Source organism: Podarcis cretensis (assembly GCF_951804945.1).
Source record: "Podarcis cretensis genome assembly, chromosome: 13".
NCBI lineage: Eukaryota > Metazoa > Chordata > Lepidosauria > Squamata > Lacertidae > Podarcis > Podarcis cretensis.
In genome coordinates this window covers 29,965,616-29,979,514 of record NC_137182.1, presented here as the reverse complement: position 1 = coordinate 29,979,514, position 13,899 = coordinate 29,965,616, and the positions used below count along the sequence as shown (strand labels likewise).

The 13,899-nt window shown below is 45.7% G+C and overlaps 1 protein-coding gene across 2 annotated transcripts in view; it reads left to right on the top strand.

The window, feature by feature from the left end:
- The window catches only part of LOC307200124 (long-chain fatty acid transport protein 2-like), a 37,215-nt gene that overhangs the window by 7,590 nt on the left and 15,726 nt on the right, over window positions 1–13,899 (top strand). For both annotated transcript variants that reach the window (XM_079948513.1, XM_079948512.1), the window contains 4 exons: window positions 1,135–1,293; window positions 3,319–3,443; window positions 4,706–4,900; window positions 10,066–10,156. In XM_079948513.1, coding sequence (XP_079804639.1) covers window positions 1,135–1,293; window positions 3,319–3,443; window positions 4,706–4,900; window positions 10,066–10,156 — 570 coding nt within the window. The remainder of the gene's footprint in view (window positions 1–1,134; window positions 1,294–3,318; window positions 3,444–4,705; window positions 4,901–10,065; window positions 10,157–13,899) is intronic.

Here is a 13,899-nt window from a genome sequence, read left to right as displayed (position 1 = left end):
TTCAGTCCACACAGCCTCCATTGCCATGCAAGTGTCAGGCTGTTTTGGCTGTGAGACCGTCACCAGTCGGCTAGCCAATGGCACAACATCTATAAAGAGGGCAAAAGAGCACACAGAGCTGCATAAAATCCCCATAGCTCATTTATCTGTGTCAATGCAAATTTAGAAAGACTTAGCATATGCAATCCATTTCACAACAGCGGGGAAGACTGTGACTAGGGGCATTTGCAGAAGAAGGGCTCCTGGCACTCCCCCAGTCACGACACTTCTGCTATAACTTAAAGGCGGAATTGCAATAGACAGTGTACACAATCAGGGATGTTGTGCTTTATTCCCGTGGAACCACTGCGACCAGTCTCAGGTCCCGGACCAAATTTATGTAGACTCAGGATTGAGACAGCGCAAGATCTCATCAGGTCACATCAGCAGTGGCGGAGCTTCATGCTCCAGCACCGGGGAGCAGAGAGCAGGCGGGGGCATGGCTGGCACACGTCTCAGGGGCATGGCACGCATCCTGGGAGTGTGGTGTGCTGCCTGTGGGGGCGTGGCGCCCAGCGTGGGGGGGGGGGATCCAGCCACCATGGCACACCACCGGGATTGCACTGCCGGGGGTGGTGCGCTCCCCCCGCCCTCCTCTTCCGCCAGTGCACATCAGGTCCAAAGTCCGGCAGCAGTGGACTTTGATAATCTTTCATAATATGGTGCCCTGTGCGAGCCCAAAATTGACACCCCCAAATGGATCTTCTCAATTATGGATCCTCTCAATTTTGTGTGCCCCTCCCCCCCGGCTTGGCGCCCTCTGTGTGGGAAGCGCATGCACCACCCTAAATCCGGCACTGTACATGGAATAAAATAGACTCTGTCAAAGGGTGGGGCTGTCCAAGTCCTACTGATAGTCAAGACAAGACAAGACAAGACAAGACAACAAAATAGGCTATAGGCGGATCTAAAAGCTGGTAGAAAAAGAATTCCTTTTCTGTGTCTGCCCTTTGCTATTTTGTGGTTGAGAATGTGGATAGCGTTATATTGGGGGGACAGGGACAGAAAGAAATATGACCCTGCAAATTGTTGTTTCTCGCTTGATGGAGTCATTTCGGATCATCATCCTTCTTTTTAATTTCTGACTGCCTCAAGGGATGCCGAAAGCGGCTATCATCACCCAGTCGAAGCTGCTCAAAGTGTCCCATATGTTTCGCATGTGCGGGGTCACTCCTAAGGATATCATCTACATCCCGCTGCCGATGTACCACTCAGCTGCCCTTCTTCTTGGGACAGGAGGGTGCCTGGAGGTTGGTATGTACAGAATGATTTTCAGTGAGCTGGGATGAATGGGTGCATAAGGTTTTTTTTTTTGGGGGGGGGAGGTCAGAATCTGCACTCAGATCCTCAGTCTATGAATATGGATCATATGATCCTCAGGATCCCTTCCAACTCTACAGTCCTATGATTCTGCAAAATCCATCATTGCACATATAGGCTCTTGCCTGATACTAATTGGTGAGAATTTCTATGCAGGCAAGTAACAGATGGGCACCCCCCCCTTTCCCATTCAGCATAGAAATGTAGTGGGCTGCTGCAGGAGAGATGGACCTCTCTGCTTGGCATGCAGAAAGGAGATAGAGAAATTTTCTTATCCCTCTCTCATAATGCTAGAACTCATAGACAAGCAACGAAGCTGAATGTTGGAAGATTCAGGGCAGATAAAAGAAAGCACTTAATCGCTCAGTGCATAGTTAAACTTTGGAATTCGCTCTCACAAGAGCCAACTTGGGTGGCTACTGTTATAAGAAAAACTGCTCCTTTTTTCCTTATGGGGTATTGAAGAGCCCATACAGAGTCTTTAAGTAGGTTCTCTATCAGTAGGAGAAAATAACAGAAGCCAACCAGAGAATATTGAGAAGCAAAGCAGCTAGGAAGCCTGATCTTTAATAAACTGTTGCAACAGGGTCCCCCACTCCCCCATGCAGGGAGGGAGGAGAGGAACCCAGAACATTGGTGTGCAAGCTCTTATACAGACATTTGAAATTGCCTACCCCGTAGCTCAAGACCACCCCCCAAAACATCATACATTCATCACAGAAAGAGGTGGTCCCCAGCAGAAATTAGAATGTGTTGCTTCTCTCCTGTCTGTCAGGATACCTGATAATGCCTTATCTGATTGCATTTCCTGGGTAGCCTGGCCATTCCTTTGAGATGGTAAATACATAGTTCCTGAATCTCTTACTCCTATTGACGGTGTGCTCAGCTTAACAGATACTTGCCAGACTGTATTTACAGAGAGGTGTAAGCTCCTACAGTCCAAAGACAGTTAGAAAGCTTTTCCCATTTCCTTCCTCCTTGCAGATAAATATTTGAGGTCAATTTGGGAGAGTCAAAATGGCTTCAGGATTGTCCTCCTGTATGAAGGGAGAGTCCTGTTGTGTGCAGCTCCTTTTGTAGGTTCCCCCTTGAGACATTTGGTTGGCCACTGTGAGAACAGGATGCTGGACTAGATGGGTCACAGGCCTGATCCAGTTCCTGTGCTTGTAGAAATAGACAACGCAGCACAAATACAGGTTGCTAGGGTTGCCATGTTTCAAAAATTGAAGATCTGGACACAAAAGTTGTTCAACTTTTTTAGGAGGAAAAAAAATGAAATGAATTTTTAGGAAAATCACCCAAAACGACACTGCAGGCATGGGTTGCCATACGTATGGATTTTCCTGGACATTTTTGAGATTTTTGCCCAGACTGCAGTATTCCGGCTATGTCTGGGGAATTCCGGATGAATGGAAATCTGAAATGTGAGAATTTAATTTAGCCATGACGTGTGTGCTGGGTGCAGAGATACACTATTGGCTGCAAAGCCTGCACTCCTCTCCCACCACTCTTATTTTCTTGAAACAAATATATTGCGAAACGAAACAAAGTTTTGGGGTCAGCACTGAATTTTGTACTGTTAGCTTCTGAACCACATTGTCAGAAATGTCCGAGCAGAGTGCTAAAATAGGGGAATGTGAATGCAGGGCACTGTTTTATTGCAGGTGCATTCCACATCGTGTTCTCTACGCGATATTAGTGCACTAGTGGATTTATTCTGCTTTTTTGGTTGCTTTGTGACATTTCCCCAATGCTGCCATATTATTGCTGTCTAGGGCAGCAAACTGGGACAACCTCTCCTCTGCCCCAAATATTTGTGGTATGAAAAGTTGAAGGACTTCAGCAGGAAGTTACAAGAGAAGTGCAAAGCAGCACAACTGTCTTATAAAACTTTTGCAGGTCCAAACAGTAATGAAAGCAGAATCACTTTCTTTCTTTCTCCCCCCCCTCCCCAAACAGGATGCACAATTGCCTTGAGGTCGAAGTTTTCTGTTACCCATTTCTGGGACGACTGCAGGCGATACGGCGTCACTGTGATCCAATATGTTGGAGAAATGATGCGCTACCTGTGTAATGCACCAAAGGTAAATGAGAGACAGGTTGGGGGGGGAGGGTGAATGTTGCCAAGAAGCAAAATGGGTTCTCCTGCTCAGTACTGAATCCCTTACAGCAGGTGGGTGCATGCCCACCTGCCGTACACCTGATGCTGCAGAAAGCAGGGAGTTCAATGCTTCTCGGTTTGGATGTGTCAGTCAGTTGCCATGCTTAGTTTTTGGTGAGCCAAAACCCTGCAGAAAGTGTCAGTTGATGTGATATTTGTGCATTGAATTACAAAGCTATTGAGACCAAAAGGTTTCATGGACCTCTGGGTATAGGGCAGTATATAAATTCAATTAATAATAATAATAATAATGGATGATGATTGTAATTTAAAGTATGTTTATTTTGGACTCTTCTATACAGCTGCAAATCTAATTTTTAAGTGCATTTTGAGTGCACTATACAAATATGACGCTAGATGGCAATGGTGAGCTTATGGCAAATTCAATATATTTTTGAAAACTTTTTTTAAAAAGCATTTTTGCAGCGTTTTTTTAATATGTGTCTAGTTTCCACCTTTGTTTTACTGTGTCTTGTGTTTCAAATTGTTGGAATTGCCCCGAAATCATGTGTGATGAGGGTGTGTGATGTAAATCAAATAATCTGAATAAGATAGGATAGACTGGAGTGGAATAGGGAAGCTCTTTAAGTACCTGCAAGATACAGCTTGGACTCATCCACTTTTGCTTGACCCATATTTTGATCATATTGTGCACCAATTAATTTCTCCAGGTTGGATGGAGAGATTTTTTTGTTGTTCTGCAGCCGTGCTTTGCAAAAAATAATAATAATTGAATCTTATCTGGTGAATTGAAGCTCGGTTAAGCAAAACCTCTCTTCAGATTTTCTGCACATCTAATGAAATTCAGTGGGTAAGATCGGATTTTCGCAAGGCACCACCACGGATCAGTGAGAAAAGCTCTCTGACCCGGGGCAATTAACCGGTACACAATATGATCAAACTACGGCTCAGTCAAAAGTGTGGCTGAGCCCTTTGTCCTATTCTCTACAAGTTGCAGCCTCTCCGTTGTATCTTTTGAACCGGCTGAAGTTTCTGAACCATCTTCCTAGGTAGCCCCACGTTGCAGCAATCTAGTCAGAAACTTACAGGGCATGACAAGGCGTTCTTTTTGTGAAAGTTCGTTAGTGTAACCACTTGGAGCAATTCCTACTCATCGCCAGTGAAATGGCTATCCATACAGCTTATTTCGAACCGCAATGATCACCTCAATGTGTTTCTTTGCAGATGGACAGCGACCGAGACCACTGCGTGCGACTGGCAATAGGTAACGGCATGCGTGTGGAAGTCTGGAAGGAGTTCCTGCATCGATTCAAACCTATCCAAATCCACGAATTCTATGGCGCCACAGAGGGGAATGTTGGATTTATTAACTACATCGGGAAGGTTGGAGCCATGGGAAAGACAAACTTCCTCCACAAGGTAATGAGGGCTAAGCAGGAATTTCCAGGGTGTGTTGATCACAAATGTCTAAATAAATAATGTCTTCTCTTCTTCTTCTTTGGCGATCACTACCGAGTAGGATTGTCTTCCATAAACACAGTTTTAACAGTGAGTCCATAAGTGACTGTGGAGGCCAATTCTGGACCCACATGTCCTTCCACAGTGTTGGGTTGGATTTTTGGAAGACGCCTGTGCATGAATTTGTTTTATGTGTGTAGATCAGTGCACGCTGATCAACGCACAGTCTTTGCAATAGGGCTCTGTTCCGATGGCATGAGTAGTCACGATGAACCGGTAGATCCTATCTGCTGCAGCCTTCATCCGCCTTCACAGCCGTTGTAACATACTGCTTGTTATCACCTGCCTGTTCTACCATTGAGGACTTCTTGGGTAATTCTTTGCTCACTCGCTGGATCATCACCTTGTGGTGGTGAGTGGGTTTGCACATTCCTATGACCCTTGTGAGCGAAGCCGTCGGGAATCTTGTACTCGCAACAGGGTCACCCAAGGCGGTAAGATCAAAGGGAAGGAGCTAGACAAAGAATGTCTTATAGAATTCCAAGGTCCCAGTTAAACACCCCCAAACACTCCACTCTAATTGCACACCTCATCTTCTGGTCTCTTAAAGCTGCCTTCAGTTCTTTCTTCAATAGCCACCTTTTCTGTGTAGACTTTGGCACTATAGTCTAGGAATAACCAAAGTGGTATTCTCCAGATATTGGACTGGATTCCTGACTAGGGCAGAGCGATAGCTGGTTTTCAACATTGTTATATATCAACAGCTAAACAAATAGCGATATACCGATATATCACAATGTCCAAAATAAGGATGGAACTATGTAGAGGCATTTGCTTCACGGTTTTGCCTTCATCGTGATTTTTGCTGGCACCTGGTCTTGTGATTCACTGCCTCCTGCATGAGGTGGAGGAGAGTTGAGTTAACAGAGTTAATAGGGGCTGTAGGAATCAGGAGAGGCATTGGCTGGCTTCACTGTTTTGCCCACATTGTGATTTTTGCATAGCACACACACACACACACACACACACACACACACAACTTGTGGGTTTTTTGGGGGGGTGTTATTGGGTTGCTGTTTTTATTTTTATTAGGTATTTTGTTGTTTTATAACTTGATTTTATTCTGTGAACCACCCTGACACCCCTGGGTATATAAATAATAATATATTGTCAGGTCAAAAATTACAAAGCCAATATCACAATATGGACTTCAAACCAGTTTTGGACAATATATTGATATATCACCTGGCCCTATTCCCGACCATTGGTAATGACAGCTGTGGAGGCCCCCCAATTTGGCCACACCGGCCTTATTCCCCCTTTCCTTTGACTGGTCTTAACTGTCCAGGGGTCCTTCACCATTTTCTTACCTTTATTGTTTGCAGGGATCCTGGCACCATTGGTGCCTTCTTAGTCTTAATCACCTTTTGGCTGAGGATGAGAGATTTTCTTCCGTTCCCTTCCTTTATTGTTATTCTGGTTCAAGGGCTTCAGCCCCCTCGTGTGGTTTTACCCGACTGGAGTGTCCTGTACTGTACTATGATCATGCCTGCTCTTTTCATGGATGGAGCATGGAGAGATATGGGTATTTTTAAAATGGGGGGTGGGGGCTGCTTCTAGAAACCTTTGACCTTTGCCTGGCTGGAATGCAGCCTCGTGTGCAAAGGTAAGAGTCCCACGAGATATTCCGAGATTAGGGCTTTTGTCCTTTGAAGAGTTGTGCAGTAAACAAGAAGCCTTGGAGGTGAAGCTGTTCCTGGCACGTCTGACACAGGGATGGGAAAAATTTCACCCCATGCCATGTCTGCTTGAGATGCAGGGCTTAAGTAACAGGAGTCCTATGAGAGAGAGAGAGAGAGAGAGAGAGAGAGAGAGAGAGAGGAAAATAACCATTGAGCCGAACTTGGCCCTGCATCATGATGTTGCTAAATCATGTTTTGGCACCTGAGACTTCTAAGTGCATTTTTTTTTTATTTTGATCAAGCACATTTCACAATAAAGCGTTTCAAAGTGTGCCAGAAAATATTTCCAATTAATACAGTCATACTTCATGTTATGTTTGCTTCATGACATGTTTTTTCAGGTTGTGTCCTGCAGCGACTCGGGAGTACCATAAAGGGTTACTTCCAGGTTTCGCCACTCGTGCATGTGCAGACGCGCAAAATGATGTCACGTGCATGCACAGAAGTGGTGAATCGCAACCTGCATGTGTGCAGACGCGCCGCTGCGGATTGCGTTCTATTAATGTTGTGAATGGGCCTCCGGAACGGATCCCGTTCGCAACCAGAGGTACCACTGTATATGAATTTAGCAACAGGAAAATGCCAGACAATTCAATATGGATGGATCGAGGGTGGGGGGGAGATAATGCAAGACAGCCGCAAAGTTAGCAAACTCTTTTCTCTTTTACATTATATCATGTCTTGTAAATGCTGCCATCATAATTCCCTCTATTGCTGATGTTCAGGCTGACAGTGACATTGGTTATGTTGCTAAAATGTCACCCCCCACATAGAAGAGGGAAGATGTCACTATCTTGAGGAAATGGAGCGCAGTGACTGGAATCCTGAACAGGGAGCAACCCGTGCTGCAACATTTTGTTGCGGATCCTACTTGTCTACACAGTCGTATCTTGGTTTCCAAACAGCTTAGTTCTCGAACATTTTGGCTCCCAAACGACGCAAACCCAGAAGTGACTGTTCTGGTTTGCGAACTATTTCTGGAAGGCGAATATCCAATGGGGCTTCCACAGCTTCTGATTGGAGCTTCCTGCAGCCAATCGGAAGTCACACCTTGGTTTCCATTCCGGAACGGATTCTGTTCAACTTCCAAGGTACGGCTGTAGTAATAGTAAACTCAATTTTCTAAGTGTGGTTCCTTCTGAAGCCAAAGTGGCAGTACTCACACAAACAAGGAAGATGTATCAGCAGGTACCCAGGAACTCCAAGGTTTGTAGAAGTACAAAAAAAGAGAAACATTTTTTGGGGGGAAAGAGTCCAATGAGGGCTCTGCATACACTTCGGGCAGAGAATTATGACAGGTTGTTTTTGAGAGTGGAGTGGGGAGAATCGTAAACCAACAGGGAGAGGGAATGGAATGGAATGCCCTGAAAAAGGGCATGGCTGGCTGGAGTCCTAAACTTCATGTTGCAACATTTTGCTGAAGCACCTGCTTAGATAAACTAAAATCAAAGAGCAGGTTCCAAAGTCCAGGGCTACGGAATGAAAAATCTGCCGACACCCACAAGCTTTACACAATTGTGTAAAGTTAATCCGTTCAGTCCTGAACTTTGAACTATTTTCAATTGAAAAGCTTACAGTGATTTAGATTAGATTAGATTAGATAAATTTATTGTCATTGTCCATATATACACAGTATACACAACGAAAATCAAACACCCAAGACCGGATTCACATACACATTTGCACGTATCTCCAACACTCTCATCCTATTCAGACATAATCTATTAAAACATACATAATCCAGAATATAACACAACCTATTAGAAGCATAGCATAACCTAAAACCTATCTCATTCCTTACTACTCACTGCTTGCTATTTCTTACAACTGGCCCTGAGATCATTGTTTAGTGCAATCAGAGCTCTTGGATAGAAACTATTCAGAAGGCGTGTGGTTCGTGTTTTCATTGTCCTATATCTTCTGCCCGAAGGCAACAGTTCAAAGAGGTTGTGAGCAGGATGGGTGGGATCTCTCAGGATATTGTGTGCCTTCTTCAAGCTGCGAGACGTGAAGATCTCATCCAGGGTTGGTAGTTGGAGCCCAATAACATTCTGGGCAATTTTAATTATTCTCTGTAAGGCTTTTTTATCCATTCCAGAGCTGCTCCCATACCACGATAATATACTATAGGTTAAGACACCTCGATTGAAAAGCAAATAAATGTGCATAAGGTGACTTAGTTTAATAATCACCCCTCCCAAGAGGAACTCTGGGAACTGTAGTTCTGTGAGTGGTGGCATGCGACTAGGTTCCTCTTAACGAATAATCCCCAGCACTCTCACCAACCTACAATTCCCAGAATTCCTGGGGGGGGGGGAGTCATGATAGCTAAAGTGACGTAGGCTTGTAGAAAGTTCCAAGAGCTTTCCCAGGTGGCATCTTGAGGGATGTTTTTGAGAGAAGGGCAGAAAATGCAGCTTTACCCAACACCGGCCAGAGATGTTGAGCGCACCTTTGCCCAGTTTAGCAGAAGCAGTTACTCTCCCTCTGGCCTCTTGGTTTCAGAAAATAATGCCAACATACCATATTTTTCTGTGTATGACGTGCCCCTGTGTATAAGACACTATTTTGGGGGACTCAAAATTAAGAAAATGGGGGAGATGGTCCAGAGTTGTGGAGCTTTTTTGGGGGTGGGGAATGCAGTAAATCACTAACCCAGAAAATCACTCTCATCGCAGAAGCCTGCAAGCATCTGCCTGCTTGCAAACAGCAGCCGGCATTCAAACGCCCAATTGCTGCAGCGGCAGCCAATCCACAGCAGCCCTTGCCGCAGCCACCAATCACCCACCAAATTGCCACTGACAAGCTGCAGCATGCAGCTGCAACCAATCACTCATCCCCCCATGCACTATCGGTGTATAAGACGCACCCCGTTTTTACACCTTATTTTACAGAACGAAAAGTCTTATACATGGGAAAGTACGGTGTTTCACATCTGGCAACCAATATGCCCTTTTGGTTTCAGAAAGTTCATGGGTAGACAAGTCTAAAAAGCGCAGGACACAAACTAAGCTCTCCTACCACACTCTTTGGGGGAAGTTGGTGTTGCTGGTCGAAGGAGCTCGAGGTGGCTCTGTCCAGATCTGTGCAACCCTCGCTTTCCAGGGGCAGTGCTGAGGAGAGCAGCAGTGCCAAGGAGGAGAAGCCACAGTCCAGGTGCCAAGGAGCTGGCTCTGGCCTGGGGGCCACTGGTTATCTTTGCTTGAGGTCAATGATCCTAGCTGTGGTTCCAGGGCGTTGGACTCAATGACCCTTTGAGGCAATGACCCTGTAGAGTAGTTCTATGGTTCCATAAAATGCTTTATGATCCTGGTGTTATAACATACTTACCTTGAATTTACGCCTTATCATCCCATGCTTTCCTTTCTATCTGTTCCCCTTCAGAAACTGGCAAAATTCGAACTGATTCAATATAACGTTGACCAGGATGAGCCGGTGAGGGATGAGAAAGGATATTGCATCCCAGTGGCCACAGGTAATAAAACAAGCGTACATTTACATCCACACCATAGGTTTAAAGCACTCTTATGCCACTTTAAAAGCCATGGCTTGCCCCCAAAGAATCGCGGGAACTGTGGTTTTGCAAGGGTACTGAGAACTGTAGCTCTGTATGGGGTCTCCTAACATCTCTCAGCATTCTTGACTTCAGAATTTTGGTTTCTCACTTCAGCATGCATGTGTGTTTGGGTCCAGCATCACATACAAGCATTATTTTACATATGAATTGCCCAGTCCACAAAACTCTTAGGCGCATTACAGTAAGATTTTTTTTTTTTTAAAGATTGTCTATAGAATTTCTGGAATGTCTTTTTCCCAAGAGAACTCAAGGTGAATTATAAATGATTAAATATAAAATACGTGGGGATACTTTTGAAAGTGATCCGGAAACTACAATTAATCCAGAATGCAGCAGCTACACTGGTGACAGGGAGTGGCTGCTGAGGCCATATAACACCAGTCCTGAAAGACCTACATTGGCTCCCAGTATGTTTCCGAACACAATTCAAAGTATTGGTGCTGACTTTAAATGCCCTAAACGGCTTCAGCCCAGTATACCTGAAGGAGTGTCTCCACCTTTAGTGCTCAGCCTGGACACTGAGGTCCTTCTTCAAGGGCCTTCTGGTGGTTCCCTCGCTGCGAGAAGTAAGGTTACAGGGAACCAGGCAGAGAGCCTTCTTGGTAGTGGCACCTGCCCTGTGGAATGCCCTCCCATCAGATGTCAAGGAAATAAACAACTATCTGACTTTTAGAAGAAATCTGAAGGCAGCCCTGTTTAGGGAAGTTTTCAATGTTTGATGTTTTATCGTGTTTTTAATATTCTGCTGGGAGCCGCCCAGAGTGGCTGGGGAAAACCAGCTAGATGGGTGGGGTATAAATAAATTATATATAAATTAATAATAATATTCTGAACCAACTCAGAAACAAATGAAGATTTAAAGAGTTTTGTTCTTTTTAAGGAACTATCAAGTTTATTTTAAGACCAGTAATGTTCCAAAGGGGTAAAAGCACTTTTGTGTACGCACTATACTTTTAAAGAACATTCGAAATGCATTCTTTCCGCATCTTTCTTGACATCTTTCCGCAGGGCCTGCAAGACAGAGCTGTTCCACCTGGCATTTGGTCAGGGCGCAGCCTGACCCCCTCCTCTGGCAATCTTTACAAAGCTTTAGTTTATGGTTGCCATCAATTTTGATTTTAATTCATTTTTATAATGTTTTATAATGTCACACTGTTTTAATGTTGTTAGCCGCCCTGAGCCCGGCTTCGGCTGGGGAGGGCGGGATATAAATAAAATTTATTATTATTATTATTATTATTAAAGAACTCTGGGTATTGTAGTTAGTTGGGGGATGCTGGGAATGGTAGCTCTGTGAGGGTAAACTTCAAGGGGAAGGCATGCAAAGCTACCTTTTCCATTCAGTTCCTGTACAGTGGTGCCTCGCAAGACGAAATTAATTCATTCTGTGAGTTTTTTCGTCTAGCGAATTTTTCGTCTTGCGAAGCACGAAATCCCATAGGAATGCATTGAAATTCAACTATGGTCAAAAAAAGTCCAAACAAAGCCAAATTTGGTACAAAAAGAGTATATTAACTTCTCTTTAAAGTCACACATACTGTAAAGAGCATTTCAAAAATTGAAGGAACAATAAATTAAGTTTCTTAACATGACAGAAAAACATTTAAAAATCAACAAAGTGTACAGTACATTTTCTAAGACTCTGGGGGACAACTCGAAGAAGGTTCCTCTTCCACTCTTTGCTTCTTGCTGAAGAACCTGTCCATGGTCTGCTGCTTCATCCGCCTTTTCAGCACCTCCCTGAAAGGCGACGTGACCCTCGTATCAAAAGTGTTCACAAGGTCATGTGCCAGGTCCTTGTCAGGGTGGTGCCGCTGTGCAAAAGCCTGCACATCTTTCCACTTCAGGCAAATGTCCCTCAGTTCTTTGGAGGACAGCCGTTCCTCAGTTGCTTCCTCCTCTTCCAGTGAGGCCTGCTCCTGCACAGCCTCTGCCTGCAGTTCGACCAGCTCCTGGGTGGTCAGCTCGTGGTCGTGCTCCTCCACCAGCTCGCTGACATCCTCCTCTGTGACCTCCAGGCCCATGGTCCTCCCCAAGGAAACAATGTCCTGCACCACTGTTGACTCTGGTGCATCAGAGTCACTTGGTGCCACACAGTCCGGCCACAGGCTGCGCCAAGCGCAATTCAAATTTCTCTGGCTGATCCCGTCCCAGGCCGTGGTGATCATCTTCAAGCAGGTGACGATGTCGAAGTGGTCCTTCCAGAATTCCCGCAGGGTGATGTTGGTGCAATCAGTCACCTCGAAGCATCGCCTGAAAAGCTCCTTGGTGTAGAGTTTTTTGAAATTGGCGATGAGCTGCTGATCCATCGGCTGGAGCAGTGGTGTGGTGTTAGGCGGCAGGAACATGATGCTGATGAAGCTGAACTCCTCCAACAAGTCCTCCTCAAGGCCTTTAGGATGAGCAGGAGCATTGTCCATCAGAAGCAAAGCCTTCAGCGGCAGGTCGTTGTCCAGCAGGTACTGTTTGACAGCAGGGCAAAAAGCAAGATTGACCCAGTCCACAAACAGCACACGTGTGACCCAAGCCTTACTGTTGGATTGCCACATGACACTCAGCTACTCCTTGTCGACCTTGTGTTTCTTGAAGGCCCGTGGGTTCTCCGAGTGGTACACCAGCAGGGGCTTGATCTTCAGGTCACCGCTTGCGTTGGCACAGAAGAGCAGGGTCAAACGGTCCTTCATGGCCTTTTGGCCAGGCAACTTGGCCTCCTCCTGGGTGATGAAAGTCCTTTTGTGCATCCTCTTCCAAAACAGCCCGGTCTCGTCGCAGTTGAAGACCTGCTGTGGAACGTAGCCCTCCGTTTTCACAACCTCCAGGAACTCCGCTGCAAAGTCTTCAGCCGCAGGAACATCAGAACTGGCAGCCTCTCCATGCCTGATCACGCTGTGGATTCCAGATCTTGTCTTGAACCGGTCAAACCAGCCTCTGCTTGCCTTGAAGACTTCTGGCTCGCCTCAGGTTCCTGACTGTTCCGGGACGAGGTCTGCGTGCAAGGCCTTGGCCTTCTCACAAATGACGGCCTCAGTCACTGTGTCCCCTGCACGCTGCTTCTCTTCTAACCAGATGAGCAGCAACTTCTCCACCTCCTCCAGAACAGCTGGGCGGTTCTTGGCTGCATCAGTCGCAAGGATCTTCTCCCTCATCTTCAGGATGGTCCCGATGGTCGATGGATTCCTCCCGTACTCCCTGGCGAGGTCTGTCACACACATTCCACCGTCGTGCTTCCGGATGATCTCCTTCTTCATTTTCAGCGTAACCTTCTCCTTCTTCCTCTCACCGGCCTCTGCAGCAGCAGTCTTCTTGGGTCCCATGGCAGCACAGCTCCTACCTTCGCAACCCCCCCCCCCCAAATCAGTGCTTCACATCCAAAAAATTCAAAAGCACCCACCACACAGAAATTCAAACCCAGAACCAAGTCCTTGAATTCCAAACACCCCAACCCAAAATCCAACCCCCCCCCAAAAAAAAAGTTTTAAAAGTTTAACTTACCAAATGGCTGCAAAAGAAATTTTGGAAAAGCTTCAAAAACCACCAAAGTCTTCAAAAACCTCAACTATTCCCTCAGCCACCCACCACACAGAAATTGCAAACCCCTCCCCAACTGTTCCCCCAGCCCCTCCCCAACTCTTGCAAACCCC